We start from the raw sequence: 25,728 nt of genomic DNA on the forward strand, positions 1-25,728 counted from the left end.
ATTTATATGAAACACAGACGGGCCTTTAATAGAGAAAAGTGATAGTTGTAAACATTGAAATTAATGAATCACTTAAAGAAAACCTATTAGTTTCATAGTGTGATGTGTAATGTGTTATCTTGCAGGTATGTACTGTAAACTGCCTTTTTAATTTAGTTTTACTTGCTTTGAGAGGAGAACAAAATCTGTTCTTTCGTCTTTACTATCATTAGTGCGTAGCTTTTAAACATTAATCATTGTAACGTATACTCTAAAATAAGTAGTGCAAATTATTAAAATCGGTACAGATGGGCTGTATGATACAAAATGTGACTTAATCACACAACAGTTATTTATGACTGGAGAGCAGTAAAAAAAAAAATATATATATTAGATTTTATCTACAACCATAAGAAATAATATAAAAGTCATTAACACCACCAATGTTTATTGTTGTAATACCCTAACCTGTTAATGACCACAGGAAAATCACACTAATTATACATGCATTAGCAAATTTTCAGTACAAGAGGTGAAATAACATGGTGAAAACCAAAATAAATACGCTGCATACTAATATCAACAATCTCAATTAAACATATGACCAAAGACAAGCAAAAGAATCCATTAAAATGAACTTAGCCTTACAAATCTTTTTAACAATACTTGGCCGTTAGAAAACCATCAGCGGGATACTTTGCTTAGTATACAGTACACTATATGGATAAAAGTATAGGGAAGCTTGACCATTACACCAACAGGAACTTTAATGACACTGCATTCAAATATATTGACTTTAATCTGGGGTTGGCCTCCCCATCCCACCCTTTACAGCTATAACTGCTTCCACTCTTCTTGGAAGGGTTTACACAAGATTTTGAGCTGTTTCCGTGGGAATAATTGCCCATTCATTCTGTAGAGCATTTATGGGATCAGGCACTGATGTTGGCCAAAGAAGGCGTGGCTCACAAACTCCGTTCCAGTTTATTTCAAAAGTGTTCGATGTTTTCAGGGCTTTGTGCAGGCCAGTCTTGTTCTTCCAAATCAAACTCATCCAATCATGTCTTTATGGACCTTGCTTTGTGCACTGGGGCACAGCTATGATGGAATAGAAAAAGGCCTTCCAATGTCTTGGTATGCTGAAGCATTAAGATTGCCCTACACTGGAAGTAGGGGTCTAGCCCAAACTCTGAAAAATAGCCAAATACCATTATCCCTCCTTCACCAAAACTTCACTGTTGGCACAAAGCAGTCAGGCAGGTAATATTCTCCTGGCACCTGCCAAAAACAGACTCGCCCATCTGACTGCCAAACAGAGAAGCATGACTGGTCACTCCATAGGACATGTTTCTACTTCTTCACAGTCCAATGGTGGTGTGCTTTACACACTCCATCCGATGCTTGGCACTGGATTTGGTGATGAGAGGGCTTGCATGTAGCTGCTCGGCCATGAAAACACATTCCATAAAGCTCCTGCCGCACATTTAATGCCAGTGGAAGTTTGGAACTCTTCAGCTATAGAATCAGCAAAGCATTGGTGATGTTTATATACCATGTACCTTAGCAGTAGTTGACCCCGCTCTGTGACTTTACATGGCCTTCTGCTTCATGGCCAAATTGCTCTTGTTCCTTAATGCTTCCACTTCCTAATACCACCACTTACAGTGGACCATGGAATATCCAGCAAGGATGAAAATATATTAAGCTATCTTATTGCAAAAGGTGGCATTCTATCAGAATTCCACGCTAGAAGTAATTGAGCTCTTCAGAATGACCTATTTTGTTTCACAAATGTTTGCAAATAGAAGCTGCATGGCTAGGTGCTTGATTTTATACAGTTGTGGCAATGGGTCTGATTGAAATACCAGATTTCAATAATTAAGAGTTGTGTCCCAATACTTTTGTCCATATATTGTGTGTATGGAATATCCTGTCAGCATGTGTTACATCTGTGTGCAACAACAAACCAGAAGTCTTGACCTGTCCACCGTAATAAATGTGAATATTTCAGCATTGTTTAAAATTTACCTAGAAAAACAATTATTTTAACTGAAACATTTAAAATAATTTAAAAATAATATTTATAATAGTAAATAAGATCAAATTACACCATGATGACATCTTGATTAAAAGGATATCTTGCAGGACTGTCTTGGAGAGCTCTAACAAGCCCATGCTGTTGTGATCCTACCAACAGAAAAGAGAAAATGGCTACAAACTTCATCTATAAACAGAAAATACAAAACTTATTTTCAACCTGATTCCATTTTCATGGAACATATCTTTCACATGCATGTTTCTAAACACTTTGATTTAGTTTTATTTAACCTTTAATGGGGTTTTCTAAATTAATTAGAAGTGAAGTTTATTGTGAAAGATAATTTACAGTAGCTACAATTATTCTATATTGAATTTGATTTGTTAGAAAATTGGACCTAATGGAAAAGAAATGTTGACCACAAGTTCTTAACAGCAGAACAAACGCTCATACTTACGCAGTGTGAGATGAGTTATTACACAGCCAAAAATGAATGCTGTTAAAAATGAAAGTGAAAGAATGAAGGTATAAAAAAATCTGTAATTCCTTCTCCCAACACAGTTTCCAACCCAAGGACAGTGATGATCAAATCGCTCTGAAAGGAGAAAAATAAAAACAATTATTAATAAAAACAAAACACAAACAGGAGAAATTAAGGAAAAATATATAAAATGTAATATACCTCAACAAATCTATATTATACTATTTTCACATGATGCATTCCTCATATTTTTGATGCATTTCACTATCTTCAAAATTAATCACGCCTCTTAACTGCTTACCGTTTTACTTTCAATTCCACAGTGAGATGGAACAGTTCAGTCTAGAACAGCTTACTTGTATTAACTGGCAAACATTCAGATATTATTTATGAAGTAATGTCATCCACATGTTTTAAAGTAGTAGCTGGAACAAACCTTAGTGCATCCAACGAAATAGCTAAGGAAAAGTCTGCTTCACTTGTACAATCTGTGACCCTAAGACATGTAGTAAGTCCTCTGTTTATGCCTTCTTACATGGCCAAAAATCACACAAATGCTAAAATAAGTTGCCTAAAGAAAATGCTTCACTTAAAAGATAATTTAACCTGTAATCTGAATGCTTTGGATGAGGGCATTTTATTACGTCCAACATTCTTCATCTCATTGGTCTTGAAAATAATGAAAAGAAAAATGTAATGCATTTCTTCATTTACTTTACCCAATCATTTCTAGCATTTGCAGCTGCCAGTAAGGCTTTGAAAAAATCAGCAATGGTGTGACCTAACTTTTATGAAATTTTGACTTGCATCACAGTGGTCACTTAGCATTCAGATGCAAAACTTCCATTTAAGTTTCTCGTGCTACAAGATTCTTGCCATATATTGGCAGTCTAATCCTTGTGGGCAATGAATGATAGGTGTTCCAAGCCTTCACCTTTTCACACTCATATAAAAGACTTTTTTTAAATTTTATTCTATGAATATATCTAATTGAAGCCAATAACTCATGTAGGGTTACACCTGGCCTTAAATTGTCTTCCATAAGGGTACACCAACAACCTCCACATGTAGAGGAATGAGTTCTAGGTTGTGCATGGAAAGATGTTCTGCTTTAAGCTCTGAGGGATATTCCATGTCTCTGAAAGATACCCTTTCCCTATATTCTGACTTCTCTTTAATCTGATCTCTTACCTTCTCAAAACGGTTTATTGTCTACATTGTGAAGCTTTCTTTTGAAAAGTAATTAACTTACTGTAGAAATTTACAGAGGAAGGAAGGACTTAGTCTTATGGGGTAATTTAAATCAGGTGATGTATTAATTCCATATAGAGGTGGATTCCATCATTAAATTGTGTGACTTTTTAAATATACTGTATTTGCTTGAGAACATTTAACCTTAAATACAGGAGAAATTTTTAAAATTTTTAAATTGAAGGTTTTGACTTTTTTATTGTGGAAACATCTGAAACTGACACTGTTGACTAATTAAAAACAACAATCTTCTTTCAAATTTAATCTGCATTAAGAAAAAAAATATAACTGCATGAACTAATTATGCTGGTGCCACATGGCATCACTGGGCTATAATAACTGTGTACATCTTATATATTCCAACAGAAGTGATACCAGTGGTAGCAGATATGCACACAGCATTTCCTTCCTACACAGGCCTACAAGAGCATCATGTGTCTGAGCAAAGTCAAGATTATTCTCATGATGTACAAGCAGTGTTACATGTTTTAAAACAAACTTTCAGGTTTTGACATTCATTGCTCTAGTGCTTCTTAATATTCTTCATTACTTTACATGACATTTGATGTATTTTATTCTCTTCAAACAGCTTAAGTATAAAATCAATTAACTTAGCAAAAAGATTTTACACATTTAACTTCTTAGTAAAACACACGTCAAAAAAAAAAAACTATACTTGCACTACACAACAGCAGAGATATAACATGAATGGGAATAAATTGCACAAAACCAATTTTTGTTAAGATCTGCCATGTACAGAGAGAAAACAAAATGACAAATAGTTGTGATAGAATTATTAAGATATCATTGATCATATGTAATTCAAATACCTACCAACACAGTTGTCACATAGGCTACAGTGAGAGGTGCGGGGAGGTCTGAACATTTTACATGTAAAACAGTATTTTAACTTCACAACTTGATCATTTATCACAACTTCTTTTGTTCTTGGAGGAGGACGGTACGTTGATGAACCTGAGTTATCTGACATATACAAAAATCAATGATGAAGTATTAAATGTGGTAATTTATTATGGTTTTCAGTATATGTTAAAAGGACAGAAAATAGTAAAAGATTTACAAGCATTAAATAAAACAAAAAAATTAAATCAATTAAAACAAAGATATGTTAAATCACCACATTTGATTGCTGTGAACTGATAAAACGTTTTAGTGTTGTGCCCCCCACTATTTTTTTCTGGGCAACAAACTCAAAATAATCCTTTTGCTTGCAAATATCTTTAAAGGTTTTAAGTCCATACCACTGTGATCTACTGATGCTTTAAATAATTTACAAAACATTTAGTATATTCACTAACATTTTTATAATTTTCCATCTATTTTCTTTATCCAGTTTTATTTCAACAAAGAACACTAAAGCCCAAACATATGTTTCAAACTTTAAGGAACAGCCCACTCAACAAATTAAAAAAATTCCTACATTTCTTTACATCCTTGAGAATCACCATCAGGGGAGAGGTACTATGCTTTAAATAGACCAGGTTAAAAAAAAAATCTCTTTAATAGACTGGTCCTGACAGTTCTAGTCCATTACATGCCTTTATTCTTTGGCTTGTATTGCTGGCCTTGTTTTAGTTGTGGCCTTTGGAACAGCTTCACTACCTGCACCCTTTTGTAGCCATTTCTGATTCCATTTATACTCTAGATGCCCATCTCCCATTACAGATCCTCTTCAAAACAATACTGTGTGGGTTTTTCCCCTGCTGTTCACTTTGGAAGCCCTGATTCATGCAGACTGTATTGATCCTCAACTGACAAAAATGTAAGTTTTATTGGTGAAAACCTCTTCCAAAATAAAGAGATGGCATTTTGTGCATGGAATTATTATTACTGTTAGTACACTGTAAATAGAAAAAAAAATGTTCATTTTCAACGTCATTTTAGAGACTATAAACCCATGTGAAGTTGTGAATGTTATACTTGTAATACAGATCTGAACTTGCTTTGATTCAACTTCCTTATGAAAAATGCACAGAGGAAAAAAAACACTTTATGATGGTGTATACTGTGAAAGGTATACAAAAAAGACCAACTACTGATGGAAACAGATTCGAAGCACTGAAAGAGGAAAGCAGCCCAGAAAAAAAAAACTTCATCTTTTTAAAAAATATTACAGTATGTATGTTAAAAACGCACAAATGCGCAAATACCTACTGCTACTTTTGGTGGTTGAAAAGAGCATTGGTAAGCAGTAATGCTCCAGGTTCATTAAATAAAATAATAAAGATGCACATGATAATGAAACAACACTATAAAATTAAAAAACTGCCAAGCTATAGTAGTAAGGACATAAAAGATGTATGTTAACTGCAGTTTTACTGTTCAGGAACCTGCATTAAGTTGAGGTTTTGCAACACTAGGGGGCACACCGTATCTATGAAAGGGGATTACCTGGTTTGTTGATGGTTGCATTTTCTCTTCATGCCAGACGGGGATGAACTCCCTTATTTAAAAGTGTTCTATTTTCGAAAATTTTCAACTAACTAAAATGCAAAAACAAAACTCCACTAATCCAAATCTTTACAGATTGGTGGATTTACATGAATGTCCAGGTATTGCAAACAAAGCTGCTCTGATGTTTTGAGTGCTTCAGATGACAATTCTCTGGATTTTTCCCCCACATGAGACAGCCTGGGCATTTCATCTGAATTATATTAAGTCTCAATTTGGAAAAATTGCTGGGTCACCCTTCCTGGGATTCTTGACCTGGCTTTGTTTATTAGTATGTGCTCAAACATAAACAAACTCCTGTGGTAGTGTGCATGTGCGATAAAGGACTAGTAATTTAGAAGAAAAAAAAAAAAAAAGTGAAAAGGGTTAGCCTATCATTAAAAACGCAACAGCTTCCAGTGCTACTATGCACCCAGTAGGAAAGTGCAGCTCCAGCTTGCATCTTTATAGCACAGCTGCTGCTGCGCTTTACTATATAGTGCTGCCTTACCAATCAATATCCACAATCCTCTTTATTTTTCATGCAGGTTTACAGCTAGAGTGAACTGCCAGTCAATCAGATAATAATATCCTTGTTTGGCAACTGCAGCTAGTGGCTGCAGGACGGGCATCATGGATATACTCCACCAGGTAAATGATCTTAGTAAGGCCCAATGAAGACAACATGTTGGAAAAAACTGAAAATCATTTCACACTGACTTTTGGATTTAACCATATTATCTAATTAAGACAGACTTTGAAGTGTTCCAAGTCATGCATCATAATCACAAATACCCTTTGTTACAAACAGGAAAAATTAACTGAAAAGGTTGAGTTATATGACAAACTGAACATGGAAGTGAAAATGAGAACTACGCAATAAATGAGAATGTATTATCATAAAAAACACACTTAAAGATGGTGTTTTATGATTTTTTTTAATAAAATCCTCACTCAAAACAAACAACCTTTGTCCCGCATTCACACACACTGAAAGGTAACTTTATTAAATGCAAAACACTGCAATAGTTTGTGTTGCTAAATAACAAATTTGAAAGTGATGTGAATAATTTGCCATTTAACAATGTTAACATTTGACTTCCTTTGCAAACCATTTAGACAGATTACATGGGGGGAAAAAATGGAAAAAAAGGATTTCTACTTTTCATATATGCATCTCATGGTACAAAAGCAACTATGAACATTGGGTGGGCTGATCCTTTAAGTGTTTTGTCTCAATAATAATTAAAATTGAAAAAATGATTAGAACAGCAGATGGATTTCTTCATCTATTTTTTAAGAAATGAAAACATTTTACAGTGAGAAAGCACAGGAGGTATAAAAGTAAACAGTTATTACCAATATGTTTTTCCACATCTGCTGCTTCATCTGGTGTAGCTCTAGGCAATATACCAGGATCACTGAAGCTTGTCTGCAGCAAGGATATCACAACAAAAAAGAACAAAATACCACCGATTGCAGGGATGGTTCTTGTAAGGTGCTCCACCAAAAATGGACAGCTGTGGAAAGAGAGAGAACATGCAGAGCAATAAAACAAACAGAAAGAAGAATATAAAAACACACACCCTGCACACTTTATAATTTTTGAAAATCTTGGTTGGGTACAAAATCAGAACATTTACAAAGAAAATCAGCTTCCCATTATTAAAGCTGTAGTGAAATTGTAGCATCCAGTAAACATCCCAAATAAAGTATGAAACCATAACCAAAAATCTTGATATTGAACTACTATTTACACTTAAAGAAAGAACAGACATCATTCTATCATTTGTAATGTACAAAAAATGCACTGTTGAAGACCAAGTATTACTTTTGTTTATATTTTGAGACTCATTCATAACCCAAAAAAAAGATGTTTTGAGCATACATGTTTTTGAGCAGACAAGCAGGAAGTTCTACCACTGTGCCCTTGACCTGCCATCTCAGGGAAGATGTGTAAGACGACAGATTATCTCTAAAGGATTGAGTGTAGCAAAGGTCACGAGATAAAACACTTCAAAATTCATAATGACGGCTCAGCGAAAGATCAGAACTGGTAGATAAAAGCATCAGGCAAGTAAAACTAAAGGGAAAAATGAAACAGGGGTCGAGGACAAAAATGGGGTGAAAAACAAAACGCAATACATTAGCATTACTATTGTCAAGTGTACAGAGTACACTGAACTGTTTACTTGCATGTCTGATCAACATGCAACATGTTACCACTCCAAAGTGAGAATATTTAATTTTCTTCTCAAACCACTGATTAGTAAGGGTCAGTTTAATGACATTACAGAGTTAGCATTAGAAGACTATTTACTCCCAAACAGACAACTTCTAAGCTAAATTCAGAACACAAACATTTTAACAAATTTACAATCTTAAAATAGCTTGAGTGAAAAGTAAACTCTCTGAAGCTACTTGTATTTATGTTTTATTGTACAAATTACAAATACCATTACAAAAACAATTACAATTTTAAAATATTGATTTTCAGCAGATTTCCTCTTCTGCAGCATATTAAACAAAACAGCAGTAATCACCAAAACTAACAATTGTGCTTAAGGGTAACCATTAATTAAAACATACCTGAAATTTCACAAATATCCTTAAAAGTCTGAAATCTTAGAAGACAGCATTCAGTTTGTCAGACTAATTGTCTTACATTCCCATTCAGCCAGTAACTACAGTACAGTGCTTTCTGTAACTACATGACTCAGTAGATTGGGATTCCCATAAACATTAGTGTAGAGAGACAATTCTGTGTTTTGGAGCTCAGCTCACATCACTTCCACTTTTTTCCTGCCTTGTGCCCCAGAACAACTTTCACCACTTAGCAGTTATACTATGCTACTTCAGAAACAGTTCCAACAATACATTTTAGCAGTATTGTCATTTTATGACATTACTCTTTTTAAATAACTTCCGCATCTGGCTTAGTGAATAAGAATGCTAAAACCCTTCAATGTCTTCAGATTTTACTGCTTTCAGTGCAGTATTGCAAGATATAATTTTGTAACACTTGACACATTTCCATATTTACTGCATTCCCAAAACATCTGCCTAGGTCTTACAGTATTGCTTTCCTGTTCCACTGATTTAATGTCTTCTAAAAATAATGAATATGTACTCTTTATTTCCAAATCTACCTTACTGCAAGTAGATCCCCATGGCACTACACTACTGACCTGCCACCACTCGGCACATTCTCTGCTTACCTCCAGCCTTCACTTCCTTTCCATTGACCTGCACACAATCCTTTATACATTAACACTGCCCTCACTGTAAGCAGGCCCCACCATGATAATACATGGACGACGCTCAGTGTGAGAACAGAAAACATCTAATTCACTTATATTTCCATCCACCTATTCTGCAGCTTCTACTTCCATTCAGAGTCTCAGGGAGCTATCCCAGCAGCATTAAGCACAAGGCAGGAACCAGTTTTAGTCCATCAGGGGGTATGCTCACTCCTGCCAGTCTCCTAATCAACTAACAGATATTTTTTGAGATGTGACATGGAAATCTAACAGACATGAGTGGAAAGTACAGACATTACAAAGTGAGGGCTCATATGTTTGCAAAACAAATATTACATAGCCCATGCAGAAATCTTTAATATTTTTTTTTAAATAAAAGACTAGGCAACACATTTAGAATGTTAGTACTGGATATGACTTGTGCATGTATTGAATATTACACAGCCACTAACTCACTTAATAAAGATTCTTTTCATTAAAAGGGAACCACAATTTATTCATTCAAAATAACCCAATTAAACCTGAACAAGCAATTATTTATTGTGCCTTTCCTTAATAAACAATTCCAGAGACACAACACTGCATAATTGTTGACTTTTAGACTTAAGACAGCAGGAGTTGGATACTTGATCATTTGGACATTTAAAGTCAGAGAAAGTGAATCAGCCTGCATCCTAATGGTTCAATGTAACTGTCAGCAATATAACGATACACTTATTGGGCAATTCATACACTCACACATGCCAGATCAACCACTAAAGAGAAAATATTCTGCCAAAATTAAATGAATACACAAATGTATTGTATGTCAGCATAAAGAACAGTGTTCAACAAAGACTATGTCACAGAAGAACTTAGACATATTGAGACAGGAGCCTGCTCCCAGCCTGAGGCACAGCGCTACGCCAGTCGGTGTTCAGATGTTCAAGTATAAATATCTAAATATCTGTGACTTTACATCTTTAAAATTGTGTTTCTTGGATTCTCATCTAAACTTTTTTCCTGGAAATCTTGGAGTGGTCAGCAAAGACCATGGTGAACAGTTTCATTGTAACATTTAGGAAATGGAAAAGCACCAACAAGGTAAAGTGGAGTACCAGTGTGCTTTCTTAATACTGGTTGCCCCTTAAAAGTGACATTCCTGAAGCCAACTACAGTTGAAAATTATTGTATGTCTACTTTTTAGGTGAGATACTCGTATCATGTATATATACATTTTCTGTAAATTTGAAATAATGTCACTTAAAAACCTTGCATGATAGATGAAGTCTGATTAGATATTTGAATTCAGCCAAAATTACTGTTTCACTGCTACTGATCCATAAGACAAAAAAAAAAAAAACACAAGTTATTTATTTGTTAGCCAGTGTAATTAAATGCTTCATGAAATTTGTTGCTTGTTTCTTAATGTTAATAATTGCTTCACTTATTTATTCCAGTGACACTGCACACAACATGAAATATGTCCCGAAATGGAAACTATCATTTCCACTCATCAAAATTTGACAAGGTGGGCTCTGGTGTGCATAGTGTTTTGTTTGGAAATTCAGCAGCAGATGGCACACACAGAGTCACAATTTTACATATGAATATGAGCCCCAAGATTCCCAAGCCAAGCAATGTGTGTTCCAGGACTGTGCACATCTATGGGGGATATGAATGCAATAAAAAGCTGACCAGACGTACCGCATGAGGTGGCTACTTCAATTCATGATGTCCCAAATTCATTGTCCTATCTGGAGTCTGCATCTGTGGTATCTGGCTATAACTGTTGCAATTTATTGAGGAATATTTACACCCATTATTGGAAACTCGCCAAACAATAAACAGCACTCACTAGAGCCCACCCTCTCTGCTTTGATTGATGAAAATAGTTTTCATTTCTGTTACATCTGGTGTCACTGACGTAATGCCACAAAATAAAAAATATATACTGTAACACCATACCAGTGCTTCCTAACACCCCACTCTATGGATTCTTGCTCGTTTAGGTGGCTTGCTGTTGCTGCACTAGCTGGAATTTGTGAGACTTTGGCAAGCACGCCTTTGTTACGGGCTGCTCTGCAGGATTAATTTTTTTTTTGCTGCTTGTGAACATTTTATAACTTTCTGCATTAAATTCCAACTTATGGAGAACTTTGTTAAGGCAATGGATCAAGTGGACTTGGATTCACATATGTAAGAAAGAAATGTCCTATGATTCATGATGCCAACCAATATCAACCAAGGAATTTTTGTAGAATCTTAAATTAGGAAATTGATTCCAGAATTGACAACCAATTTAACCAAGCTGAAAAACTACATGGCAGTGATTTTAGGAGCATTTGCAGAATTTTTTTTATGGAATCGTAAGGCAGACAACTACTAAGAAATACTTAATGATCTTTTCAAGGCATACAAAGGCATGGGATTTAATGGGACTATAAAAATTCATTTCTTGGATTTTCTTCTGGACTTTATTGTAGACATCTCAGACCAGTCAGAGATGAAGATGGTCAATGGTTTTATTGGGACATTTATAAAATGGAAAAGTGATTGCAAGGCAAGTCCCAGTATGCTTTCCGACTACCGCTGGATATTCCTGAGGCCATGGGCAGCATAAATTTGCACTTTTCTTTTAGGTCAGAGTGGGCATATACAGTGTAAATATATGTTTATGGTAAAATTTAATTGTGCCCCTTAAAATCTTTGCATGATGCAAAATGTCTGAAATTAGCATGAAAATTACTGAAAGATTCACATTGATTAATGTGACAAAAAATTACATACTGTATTACCGAGTGTTATGTATACTCACATACCATTGTGTTTTATTACATTTCACAATACATTTGTGTGCATATTTAAATTTGTCTAAAATAGTTCTCTATAAACTACTGCCTTCAGTTAAACTAAAAACGTGTTTGGGGTGTGGCTATAGGGATATGGATTATTATATGGGTAAATGCCTAATAAAACACTTCATCAAAAGGAATGGAGACGTTCATACAAGCAAGCATTTTCAGGTCCCTAAGATATCATGAGCAGAAATTATGAAATTGATAACACAAACTGTGCGAAAATATCTGTAGTTGTTACACTGATCCAATAAGTACTTTGTCACCAAACCCCCCACCCCCCAAAAAATGAACAAAACATCCAGAATAATTACTTACTCAAAGATAAAGAAGAGGCCACTGGTGAGCAAAATAAGGCCTAACGTGAGGGGTAACACACCGCTCTGTCGGGCGAGGATGATTCTGCCGTCACAGTAGAAGCGGTTCCTTCCTGGGAACACTTCCCATTTCCTTCGGAGCTTGTGTGTCGACTTCTGGGGGTGCAGCACGTCTGAAGACGTGGGGGAAGTTACGCTGGGCACTGCGACGGCTGGCACAGAGGGGACTGTAAGCGTCTGGGGGTCGATCTGCTGGTATTCACAGTCTCTCATTATTAGTCTTCTTGCACGTTACAGTCAATACGGAACTCGTATTTGTTAGCTTTTTGGTAAAACCTTCAATCTGAGAAAAGGCAACAACCGTGATATGGCTATACGTAGGATTGTTCCTCGCGGGCTGAGGTGAGCAGAGGAAAAAAGGTGCCGGGTAAATAAATGCATAAATCTCCTTAATAAACACTATTGCTTTAAATACCATAGTAAACATCAACCTCTACCTATGTGTTTGCCATCCCATGAGTGTGAATGACCTTGCATTATCTCTCCGCTTAGACTTATTTTCACAGTGATTGACTAAACACCGTTCAACAACACCTGCAAAGGTACTAATTAAGAAGTCAATACACAAACATTATTTCTCGAATACAGAAAACAACCGCCGCTGCTGAAAGTCCTTCATATTCCACGTAAGTGGCCAGAAGAGCAGTTAAACACAAAACAGAGGATGGAGATGCTTCGATTCAGATGCTATATGTGCGAAGTTAAACTTTAACCTGATGGAGGAACACTCTATCCCTGGGATAATGTGCCCTCTTTACTCGGCAACAAAGAACATACGTTAGCATCGGCTTGTCTCCTTGAAACACAAAACGCCACATAGTCTTTGTAGCACGTAAAGTCGGTCCTCGGCACTGCTCTTCACAATGGCAAATACACTATTTCTGACAAGTGCTCCTCATACCCCCGGCTCAATGTCTCTCGCATCTCTCCGCCACTGATACATTAGTCCCCGAAATCAGTTTTTACAAAGTGCATGGCCAATCCCGTCGGCCTTCGCAGCCCGTCCCCCGACGTTTCCTGAGAGGCTCGACTCAGCGTCGACGTTCATCGCCCGCTTCCTCCAGCCCCTTCTTTCTTCCTATCGTAGGCTTGGCCTGCTGTACTTGCCTCCTCTTCTCTGTTTATTCCCAGATTTATGAAGCTGAAGCTACCGAAGTGGAAAAACAGCTCACTAGTTTGTTAAATCCCCAAAAAAGTTATTTATCCAATAGCCCTGTCCAGTGATGCCGTACTAATGCAAACAGATAAGACCGCTTCGCTCACTAGCTTCTTGAAGACGCGGATGCTCGCCCCCACGTCGTGTCTTTCGTTGTTTGGAACTCGCGTGTGCGCGCACGTCTTTTCGGAGCCTTTAGCGTCAGGACGTTTTCCCTTAGCTATAGCGTTGCTGTGGGAATTCTATATTCATTGTATTGGTTACAAAAGTTTAGAACATCCATCCATTATCCAACCCGCTATATCCTAAAAGGTCACGGGGGTCTGCTGGAGCCAATCACAGCCAACAAACCCCGGGCAGGTCGCAAGCCCACCGCAGAAGTTTAGAACAGCTTTTACTATATCCACTTCAGCAAGAGATGTAGGTGTACTGGAAGTATGTTCCGCGATTCAAAAGATTTAGGTGTAAGGAATCGTATTGCACTTAATAGCCGCACAAAATAAAATATGGTACTTGTAAACTCGTCACAATTTGGACATTATTTGACAATTTTTAAGCGTTTGTGCCATGCCATTTACGTTGCACGGGTACCCGTTCGGTGTAATCTAGCCTACGAGTGTTTCCCAATGTCGAATACGTCTCATTTATTTTCCAGCAGCGAAACGGACACTTAAGAAAAACAGTATAAGTCCGAGGTTGAAATCGACATTTCAACTTTATTCTCGCCGTTTATATCGAGATTAAAGTCGACATTTCCACTTTAAGCCCTTGGTTTTTCCCGTCTAGTTTAACTTTGCCATGTCATAAACTTCATTTTAAAACCAATGTTTAATTTACTAATTTTTTTTCAAACCCCGTCATAACTGTTGCAGCACATTAAATGCTTTGTATTAAGTGTTCCCCCCACTTCCCCGTCCCAGTTGTTAATCGCTACGTGCTTCGTAAACTGACTTCCTCTTGCACCGAGAGGAGGCGCAGGAAGAAATCGCCCCACAGAATACTTTCACTTTATTCTCGCCGCGTATGTTCAGAGAGCAGGAATATCATAAATTGTAAATGTCGAGAGTAACATCGACATGTCGACTTTATTCTTGACGTATACTTTTTTTCCTTCACTGTGTCCGTATTATTTTTTCTTCTCCGTGACGCTAATACGCTTCCGTAAGCATGTCTTTTGTAAGAAATGCTTGAAATTCTTCGTCGTTGTTTGGCAGTTAATAATTACCGGAGTCGCACTTTGTATCGGAACATAAAGCTACTATGCCTTGCAGTCTGGATGATTATTCGTGCCAAAAGTTAAATGCACTCCATTGATCTTGAATGCAAAGTATATTCACGTGGTGCGTTTTCATTATAGCACTGTTTGATCGTGTCATAAATAAAAACATTTCAACTGCTTTTAGACAACGGCACGCAATTTTCGTGTCAGCTTAACATGCAATACAAAAGCGAATTGCATTTTAATTCATCTCCATGTATCGCATGTTTTAGTTTTGTTTAGTGGATACCATGTGAGTGCATCGCATTTCGATTGCAGACCACACAGCCAGTCATGCCAAGACTGAATGTAATCAAATGACTAATCTGCGTCAAAAGATTGGGCAAGGCGAGGCAACAGTTGGGGTAATAGTCATTACAATCACGAGAACGAGAAGTTGATAAGGCAAGGGAGGTCGGCCATCTAATTGAACAAGTGGAAGCTGTCAATATTGCCGACTAGGAAGACGAACGTAAATGCCATCCGATTATTCAAGACCAGCGTCAATCATGCCAAAACTGAATGTAATCAAATGACTAGTTATCGCCAAAAGGTGGGACATGAGGTGTCACACTTAGGGTAAGAGGCGTTCCACTTCTAAAAGTTTCCATGTACTACTGTTCTGGCAGGAAGGGCAAGTTTTGTCAATGTGGAGTGATCAACCAAAACGGTGAGAAGTGTTTTTTTCAAGTTTCACTGAAAAGTTCACTCCTATGTTAAGTTGTTAGTCAAGACTTTTAGCAGTACCAAGTACTATTATCCCCAGCTATTTCCAAGCCATATATGTTAGAATTTATTAAAAGAAAATAACATTCCATACAAGCAAGTCAAATTTTACAGAACTAAATTCAAGTCAAATCAACCCCACCGATGAGAAAGAGAGCTTGGCCAACAGAGTAAAACTTTAAAAGTAGGAAACATAAACAAACAAATTAATATAAATAAGATAAAAATGGGAAGAAATCCACTTCCTCAATTTAAATGCTTATTCTAAAATGTTATTTAGTAGATCCTGCCAAGTTTTAAAACAAGTTTTGCACATATCCTCTAAGTGAGAATTAGATTTTTTTCAATTCCAAATAATACAGATGCCGGTCACAAAATTAGAATATCATGACAAAGTTGATTTATTTCAGTAATTCCATTCAAAAAGTGAAACTTGTACATTAGATTCATTCATTACACACAGACTGATGTATTTCAAATGTTTTGTTCTTTTAATTTTGATGATTATAACTGACAACTAATGAAAGTCCCAAATTCAGTATCTCGGAAAATTAGAATATTGTGAAAAGGTTCAATACTGAAGACACCTGGTGCCACACTCTAATCAGCTAATTAACTCAAAACACCTGCAAAAGCCTTTAAATGGTCTCTCAGTCTAGTTCTGTAGGCTACACAATCATGGGGAAGACTGCTGACTTGACAGTTGTCCAAAAGACGACCATTGACACCTTGCACAAGGAGGGCAAGACACAAAAGGTCATTGCTAAAGAGGCTGGCTGTTCACAGAGCTCTGTATCCAAGCGCATTAATAGAGAGGCGAAGGGAAGGACAAGATGAGGTAGAAAAAAAGTGTACAAGCAATAGGGGTAACCGCACCCTGGAGAGGATTGTGAAACACAATCCATTTCAAAACTGTGGGGGAGATTCACAAAGAGTGGACTGCAGCTGGAGTCAGTGCTTCAAGAACCACCACGCACAGACGTATGCAAGACATGGGTTTCAGCTGTCGCATTCCTTGTGTCAAGCCACTCTTGAACAAGAGACAGCATCAAAATCGTCTCGCCTGGGCTAAAGACAAAACTGCTGCTGAGTGGTCCAAAGTTATGTTCTCTGATGAAAGTAAATTTTGCATTTCCTTTGGAAATCAAGGTCCCAGAGTCTGGAGGAAGAGAGGAGAGGCACAGAATCCACGTTGCTTGAGGTCCAGTGTAAAGTTTCCACAGTCAGTGATGGTTTGGGGTGCCATGTCATCTGCTGGTGTTGGTCCATTGTGTTTTCTGAGGTCCAAGGTCAACGCAGCCGTCTACCAGGAAGTTTTAGAGCACTTCATGCTTCCTGCTGCTGACGAACTTTATGGAGATGCAGATTTCATTTTCCAACAGGACCTGGCACCTGCACAAAGTGACAAAACTACCAGTACCTGGTTTAAGGACCATGGTATCCCTGTTCTTGATTGGCCAGCAAACTCACCTGACCTTAACCCCATACAAAATCTATGGGGTATTGTGAAGAGGAAGATGCAATACGCCAGACTCAACAATTCAGAAGAGCTGAAGGCCACTATCAGAGCAACATGGGCTCTCATAACACCTGAGCAGTGCCACAGACTGATCGACTCCACGCCACATTGCTTCAGTAATCCAGGCCAAAGGAGTCCCAACTAAATATTGAGTGCTGTACATGCTCATTACTTTTCATGTTCATACCTTTCAGTTGGCCAACATTTCTAAAAATCCTTTTTTTGCATTGGTCTTAATTGATATTCTAATTTTCGAGATACTGAATTTGGGACTTTCATTAGTTGTCAGTTATAATCATCAAAATTAAAAGAAATAAACATTTGAAATACATCAGTCTGTGTGTAATGAATGAATCTAATATACAAGTTTCACTTTTTGAATGGAATTACTGAAATAAATCAACTTTGTCATGATATTCTGATTTTATGACCGGCACCTGTATATAACATCATAACCCACTGCCTTAAAATAAGTGAGTTGGGATTCTTCAAGTTGAGCAAGATAAGTCTACATTCCAATAGTGAAGTAAAGGCAATTACAGTTTTCCCTTTTCCACACTGAGTCCATCTGGGAGTACACCAAACACAGCTTGTTAATGGATTAGGAGAGATTGTGACACCAAGGCTGTCTGAAAGTCATTTAAAAATTTTGGTCCAGAATGATGTTAATTTAGAGCAGGCCCAAAACATATGGCTCAGACAGATGTGTTCGATAGATGATTTTTAAGTTGAATAATTGTATGCTTTGTGTATTTGGAGCTCGAGTGAATTCTGTGCATTGCTGCTTTCCACTCCTTTTCTGAAATGTTGAGTAAGAGATCCCTTTCCCACTGTACTCTGGGATCTCTGAAAGGGAGGGATGGACTGTAAAATGGTTTGATATATTACAAAAATGCTGTCTGAATCCTCAAGACTGATCAATATTTTTTCTGGAATAGAAGTACAGTAGGTGGGAAGTGAAAAAAATCGGGCAAGTTTTGTTTAGCAAAGTTTCTAATTTGGAGGTAGTGAAAGAAATGTGTTACTAGAAAATTAAATTTGGAGTGTAATTGTTTATAGGATGCTAAGATGTTGTCTATGTACACATTTTTAAGTCATTTAATTCCAAATGTTTTCCAAACATTAAAAACTGTGTATTTTTGAGAGGGTGGATAAAAGTGGTTATTGTGCAGAGGTGCCACAGATAAAAACTTCTCTGTCTTAAAGTACTTCCTACATTGGTTCCACGTTCTGAATGAATGAAGCACAATTGGGTTGTTAGTATAAAATTGGTGATAACTCATATTTACTGGGGTACAAAGTAAGGAATATAAAGAAGTACTACAGAATTTTATTTCAATTGCGGACAAAACCTGTGTATGTTCATCTATTTGTGTCAATGTCCAGGTTTTTATAGCCTGTATATTTGCCACCCGGTAAGCCGTATTTAGGGGAATATTGGTGTACTGAAGCCACTATGGATGATATACATAATCGTATGCTGCAGGTCTTCAGGACAGTAGCTCTTGAACATGTTCTAATAAGGTTAATGAAGCAGTTGCAAATTCTTTTCCTGTTGCTGTTTCTATTACACTGGCCCTTGCCAGCAACCATTCGACATGGAAGACAATGAAATTGTCATTACATTGCCAGCTTAATGAGACAGCAAATCCCCTGCCTCATCAACTCCTGCTTTCCCATTTTAGCACATGGAGAACACATTCATGATTGCAACATACTTTGCTCCACCTTTTGACCCAGATTGGTCATTTGATTACATTTAGTTTTTGCATGATTAATGTGTGGTTTTGAATCAAAATGCAATACACTTGGAGCAGTCGCTAAGCAAAATACAAGACATTTGCTTTGCTTTAAGTTATGGCATGCAACCTAAAGACATTAAGTACAATACAATAGCTTTTGTAAAGCTTTTTAAACCGACATGAAAATGACATTGTAAAAATCAATTAATAATTAATTGGCATGTTTTTAATTATGAAGCAAACTGTGCCAAAATTAAATGCACCAATGTAGTTAACTTGTTGGATTGCATTTTATTTTCGCACAAATAATTGTTCATATTGCAGATAGGGGCAAGGCCAACTGGTTAAAAGGCAGGAAACAACCCCGGACAAGAGAACAGGGCCCAGTGACGCACATAGAGCCAATTTGCAATTACCAATCAATTTAACATTATTAGCCTTGGGAATGTGAGAGAAAAACTCCACACACACACGGAGAATGTGCAAACTGAATGCGAGCCGCAGCAAGGCATGGGATTCAAACACAACATGCTGAATGAGTGAAGCAACACTACACACCACACAACTCTGCCACCCAGTGTAAAAGCTTGCCTGGCCAAGGTAACCGTTTTTGCATTCTGACATATTCAACTAATTGTTGTCACATAAAAAAAAAAAAAACTATTGAAGCCCTGGATGACCAGGGAAGTCCAGAGGCTGCTGAAAGAGAGGAACACTGCGTTCAGGTCTGGTGACAAGGCCGTCTACAGCACAGCCCGTGCCAGCCTAAAGAGGGGCTTCTGAGAGACCAAGTCAGACTATAAAAGGAAGATCAAGGAACACCTGGATAGCAACAATGGCAGGCAAGTGTTGATGGGTGTCCAGTATATGACCAACTACAGGACCAGTCCTGGAGCTGTGGGAGGTGATTTATCGCTGGCTGAGGAACTGAACCACTACTTTGCCTGGTTTGAAATGGATCCACCTGAGACAACCAGACCCCATCAAGATACCAACAACAGCCCCATCTTCACAGTGGAGGAGCACAAGGTGAGACGCATGCTGCGGGCTGTCAACCCATGGAAGGCAGCTGGACCTGACGGCATCTCAGGATGCGTGCTGAAAGACTGTGCAGACCACCTGGCTGGGGTCTTCCCCAGGATATTCAACCAGTCTCTGTCTCTGTCTCAGTCCACTGTGCCATCCTGCCTGAAATCCTCTGTCAGTGCCTCTGGCCAAGAAACAGACCATCACCAGTCTTAATGACTACAGGCCAGTTGCACTGACCCCTGTGGTTATGAAGTGCTTCGAGAAGGTCATCAGGAACCACATCATGTCATTCATTCCTCCCATGCTTAATCCGCACCAATTTGCCTACAGAGCAAACAGGTCCTCTACGGAGGACGCTGTGGCCACGGTTCTCCATGCTGTTCTGTCCCATCTGGAGCAGCAGGGGAGCTACGCACGGCTGCTCTTTATAGACTTCAGCTCCACCTTTAATACCATCTTACCCCACAGACTGGTTAACAAACTGTCAGACATAGGACTTCCACACTCCACTTGCCTTTGGATCAAGGACTTCCTGAGTGATCACACTCAGAGGGTTAGAGTGGGCCCCTACTTCTCCATACTCATCAGCCTCAGCACTGGCTCCCCACAGGGCTGTGTGTTGAGCCCCATGCTTTATACCCTCTACACCCACGATTGCATTCCTGCCCACCACAGTAACACCATTGTTCGCTGACAATACCACGGTAGTAGGGCTCATCTCTGGAAGGGGCGAGTCCACCTATAGGGATGAGGTGGAGCAGCTGACAACGTGATGTAGGAATAACAGCTTGCTCCTAAATATAGCCAAGACCAAGGAGCTCATTGTGGACTTCAGGAAGAAGGCAGACAACATCCAGCCACTCATCATCAACGGGGACTGTGTGGAGAGGGTCTCAGACTTCCGCTTCTTGGGAATCACCATTAGGGAGGACTTGACCTGGAGAACACACACTGCTGAGGTAGTGAAGAAGGCCCAAAAGAGACTCTACTTCCTGAGGGTGCTCCGGAAGAACAACATCCCTGAGAAACAGCTGGTGTTCTTTTATTCCCGGACAGTAGAGAGCATCCTGGTCTACTGTCTCTGTGCGTGGTTCTCCAGCTGCACAGTAGCACAGAAGAGCGAGCTCCACAGGGTCATTAAGGCCACCCAGCAGATAGTCGACTGTCCTCTCCCCTCACTAGAAGAACTACATAGTTCCTGTTGCCTCAGGAACGTCAAGAAAATTCTTCAGGACCCATCACACCCAGGACATGCATTGTTTGAACGCCTGCCTTCAGGCAGACGTTTCAGATCCATAAAGACTAAGACAAATAGACTGAGAAAATGTTTCTATCCTTCAGCCATCACCATGCTGAATGCTGCTAAGTGGTCAATGTGACATAGTGCACCTTCATGTTTACAATACAATACAATACACTTGTGTTTACAATACAGCTCTAAGATAACATTGGATAAGGTACAAGTGCAATATGATGTATGTATGAGTGGAAAACATTGTTCTGCTGTTATGGACTATTTTGGTACTTATTTTATTCCCTTTTTATTTTAGTTTTAACACGAGTAATTGTGTTTTTTATTTTATTTTTTGCACTGGAAAATTGCACCTAAAATTTCATTGTACAATGTCTCATTGCTACAATGACAAAGATTTTGATTTGATTTGTATTGAATTGAACCTTTTATTGACATATTCTCTTAACTTATGTTCATTAATCCATATTCATTCATTTTACCTTCACAATTGGTGCTGGCATCTAATCAACCATTTTTCATGGTCATTCTATAAAGACAAACGATAAAACAAATTCTGAATGTCTGACAAATGACAGGAAAATAAGCTTGAACAGAATTCTAATTGGTGAAAAAACTTAATGTATATTAAGAGCAGGTTGACAGTAGATGGTCAGCATTAGGACCCTCAGCAGTGGTGTCACGTTTGTGGAGCTGTATTTTTAACACTCCACTCTCAAAACTTGTATACTCAACTTCAAGGTTACTGGAGGCCACCACCAAACCCAAAAGCATTGGGTGCAAGGCAGGAATGAGCCCTGGTTGACTCAATCTGGAATTAACAATTAACACACACATCATGGGAATAGAGGAGGCACAAATCCAAATAGATACAGGGAGAATGTACACTTTCCACAGCCTTCTTTACCACTGTACCAAAGAGCTTCTCCCTTTCACACAGCTGGCTGAGAAGACAGTTCTGTAAACCAAAAACCCAGAGTTTAAGTCCCGCTGCTGTTATCTCAGGGGATGACCAGCTGAGAGGACAGTGTGGCCCCTGAGCACACTCCTGAGTATACAAAGGGATCATAAGCCAGGATGCTGTATCAGCAAGGCAGCTGCACTGAACACCCACTGTGCCACCCACTCCATTTTTACCTTTTCTAAACTCAATAAAAGCAATCACTGGAAAATATGTTATTACTCTATCATTTCATTGATATCAATTTGACTCAAACTTCAATCCTGCCCTGTCTCCGTGGAATATACAGGCAAAACAGAGTTCAACCGTAGATGTACATTTCTTCTTTGACACCCCAAAGCCTCACAGGCAGTTTTGGCCGCATTTTCAAACAGCCTTGATGTTTACTCTTTATCGTTCTTTGTTTAGTTGTGTTTCTCTACTTTTCCTCATGAAAACGGGCGTTATGTTATAGTAATTTAACTAAAATGCTTGAACAGGCATGTGATTGCATGCTAAAAATATACTGAATGTACTGTACTATTATACTATTTTTGCCAGGGGCCCGTGCATAGCCATATGATTTTAAGTAGAAGAAAAAACAAAAAAAGGCACAATGGCTTTATAAACAGCCTGAGGTGTATTTAAAACCGCCTGATCTGAGATTCACTTAAAAAAACGGCTTATAAAGAAAAATGTAGGACAGCCTGTATAAAGCATAAGAGAGAAAATGGGGGTTTCAGGCAGGACTTAGAGGTTAAAACTAAAAAGATTCAAGTGAATACAAACTTAAAAAAAAAAAAAGCATTTGCTGATCACCTGGCTGTTCAGCATATGACACGCTCCATCTTTCTAAAATGAAGATATGCCAAACTCTGTGACTCTACCCCTAAAACGATTACTGACTTTAGCTGACAAAAACACATTTTTTTTGTGTTAAAACCTGATGTAACAAGTGCTTTCCTCTCCTTTAGTTCACAACCCACCTATTTTAATTCAAATCAAATTGACATAATGCCTCTGTTAAAAGAAAAAAAGCTGCAGGGGATATATTAAGGACCCCAGTTTCAAAACAAAGATACGATTTAAAAAAGCAACAATATGACCTCAATAAGTAGTAGTCAAGTTTATTTTTAGTTAAAGAAATCTGGAAAACCATTCCTTCTATCTAGGGGAAAGACTGTTGTGTTTATAAAGTAGTCCCCAAACTGTACAGTCATATATACACACATATACGGTAAAAAAAGATTCTTACATACATGTTTCCCACAGACTTGTGACAGTATTACAACATCAATAATGAATGCAACACCATATATTAAATACAACATCAGGATATGTATGAAACATTCATTGTGTCCATTCGTGCAAAATTGTCCCTGAAACTAGTGGTGCATATGATCCTGTACTGTTTGCCAAAACAGAGGATAGTTGAGTTCCAGAAAACCACACTAACTAGACTTCTTTTTCTTTGGTTATAGTCTTGAATAACAGTTCACTTGTTCTATTATATTTGTACCTTTTGTGAAAGTGCTTATTTGATATTTGGACTTCAGTCTTCACACATTATATACTTCATGTCAAAATTTTGTCGTTAGTACTAAAACATGACAAAAAGTTTGTCTTTTAGGTATGTGTTCAACATTTCTTGCATTTCCCGTCATCCTACACTTACATAGATCTTTACTGACACAGAACACACATGGAATGCATGTGTTCCAAATAAAGATCTATTTTTAGCCTATATATCTCTAGGTACTACCTCACTCCCTGATAAACAAGGCTTGAGCTGGGAGAGTTTTTTGCCATTTCTGCAGTGGTAGGAGGATGGGATAGCAGGCTGCTTGGGCTTATTGACACATTTACAACACAAAAGATGCTGATGGAGAGGTGTGAACGGATTTAAGGTGGACCAGGCTTATAAGTTTTTTTTGTAAGCTTTGGTAATTCTAGTGTTAACAATACAATTTGATAGATTTCTTGGAGGGAGTGTGTCCTGGACAGAAGGCAGCTGCATTACAGTAAAACCATGTAAGACTCCACCATCCTCTGTAATTATTTACACTCTTCAGCTCAGTAGCTGATATACTAGAGAATGGACTCCAGTGTGCATCTATAAAAGTCAGTCGATCACAGATGAAGGCACCCATGCTTCCCTCAGACTTTTGTGGAAGTAAAGGTGCTGCTGATACATATTAACAACAGCACAACTGTGTTGTGGACACCATCAAGACATCAATCATGTTAAAGCTGCTGATCTACCCCTCATCATTACCTCCATATTTTGCCTCCTGCTTCTATGTTAACACGAAAAGAGACGTTGCTGTCCTGAAACCACCATGACAAAAAGTAAAATCTCTTCTCTGTAAGCCATCTCACTATCACTGGTGATCAGGCCTACAATGTTACTATGAACGTGAAGTACAACTCCACATTTTCAGAAAGGTACTGTTAGTGCATGCACGGTTAAACTCACTTTAAGATTGACACTGTTGGAGGAGGGCTACAAAGGCTCATTTCCTTGGTAGGTTGTTGGAAAACACTAAGCTCCCTGAAAATGTGTATTATAAGAAGAGATTACATATTTAAAAAAGGTATCAAGAATAAAAAGTTTTTATCTAATAAGAGTCAATTCTCATTGTAACTAATATTGTAAACCAGTGTAAAACCTTTACATTTCTGGAAAATGTGTTAAGATTTCTTTTTTTTATAGTGATTGTTGTTTCTATTTTGGCTTAGTCAAATATCCAAACATAACAGGATTCACTTCAGCTCCCTGCCATACAGAACTGGTTTAAGTAGGCTTCAGATTATGTTCATCTTATGTTGTCTTCTTGTTGAGATCTCTGTATCTTAGTCTCATTAGTTTTAGTCTAACACTTCCTTTTTAAAATGGTTTTCAACACCCGAGTTATTTGGCTGTGGTCCCAGCCAACAATTCATTAAACACAAGCCAATTTATGCCTCTAAACAAGGGGTCCTCAATCACGGTCCTGGAGGGCTGCAGTGGCTGCAGGTTTTTGCTCCAACCCAATTGCTTAATAAGCACTTATTGCTCAGGTTCCACTTTAGTTGTCTCACTTGTTAAGATTTTGAACCCTTATTGCTTTTAGTCTTAAACAGATGTATTCTCAGTTTATAATTGCTCCTAATTATAAATAACATGCAAATGACAAGAGAGACCAGCATTTCTCCATTTAGCTTGTTACCATTTAAACCCGTGTGTATTTATCATGTACTATTGGGTTTAATTAAATACTTGGAAGGAAAGTAAAGAGAAAAAAAAAGTGAAGGACTGAGAATTACTCATCCATTTTAGCCTTCAAATCATTTGGATGATATCCTTACAAAGGGGAAGAAAATCTAGGATATGAGAATGAGCTGACAGAGTTAAAGCACTAACAAGCCATGAAATTAAATTATTGGCAAGAA

The 25,728-nt window shown here is 37.9% G+C and overlaps 1 protein-coding gene across 2 annotated transcripts in view; it reads right to left on the reverse strand.

Annotated features, from left to right (window-relative positions):
- The window catches only part of zdhhc18a (zinc finger DHHC-type palmitoyltransferase 18a), a 35,483-nt gene extending 21,370 nt beyond the window's left edge, over nucleotides 1-14,113 (reverse strand). Inside the window, exons 1-5 of one of the 2 annotated variants that reach the window (XR_005631191.1) lie at nucleotides 12,616-14,112; nucleotides 7,560-7,720; nucleotides 4,584-4,733; nucleotides 2,475-2,612; nucleotides 2,118-2,166 (exon numbers count right to left, since the gene is read on the reverse strand). Coding sequence is in view for 1 of the 2 variants with exons in the window: in XM_039740812.1 (XP_039596746.1) it covers nucleotides 2,118-2,166; nucleotides 2,475-2,612; nucleotides 4,584-4,733; nucleotides 7,560-7,720; nucleotides 12,616-12,887 (770 nt within the window). In the remaining variant the exon portion in view is untranslated. Of the gene's footprint in view, nucleotides 1-2,117; nucleotides 2,167-2,474; nucleotides 2,613-4,583; nucleotides 4,734-7,559; nucleotides 7,721-12,615 lie in introns of both variants that reach the window. The other variant, XM_039740812.1, reaches the window with a different exon arrangement.
- Nucleotides 14,114-25,728: the final 11,615 nt, after the last annotated feature.

This window comes from Polypterus senegalus, chromosome 17 (genome assembly GCF_016835505.1).
Source record: "Polypterus senegalus isolate Bchr_013 chromosome 17, ASM1683550v1, whole genome shotgun sequence".
Taxonomy (NCBI): domain Eukaryota; kingdom Metazoa; phylum Chordata; class Cladistia; order Polypteriformes; family Polypteridae; genus Polypterus; species Polypterus senegalus.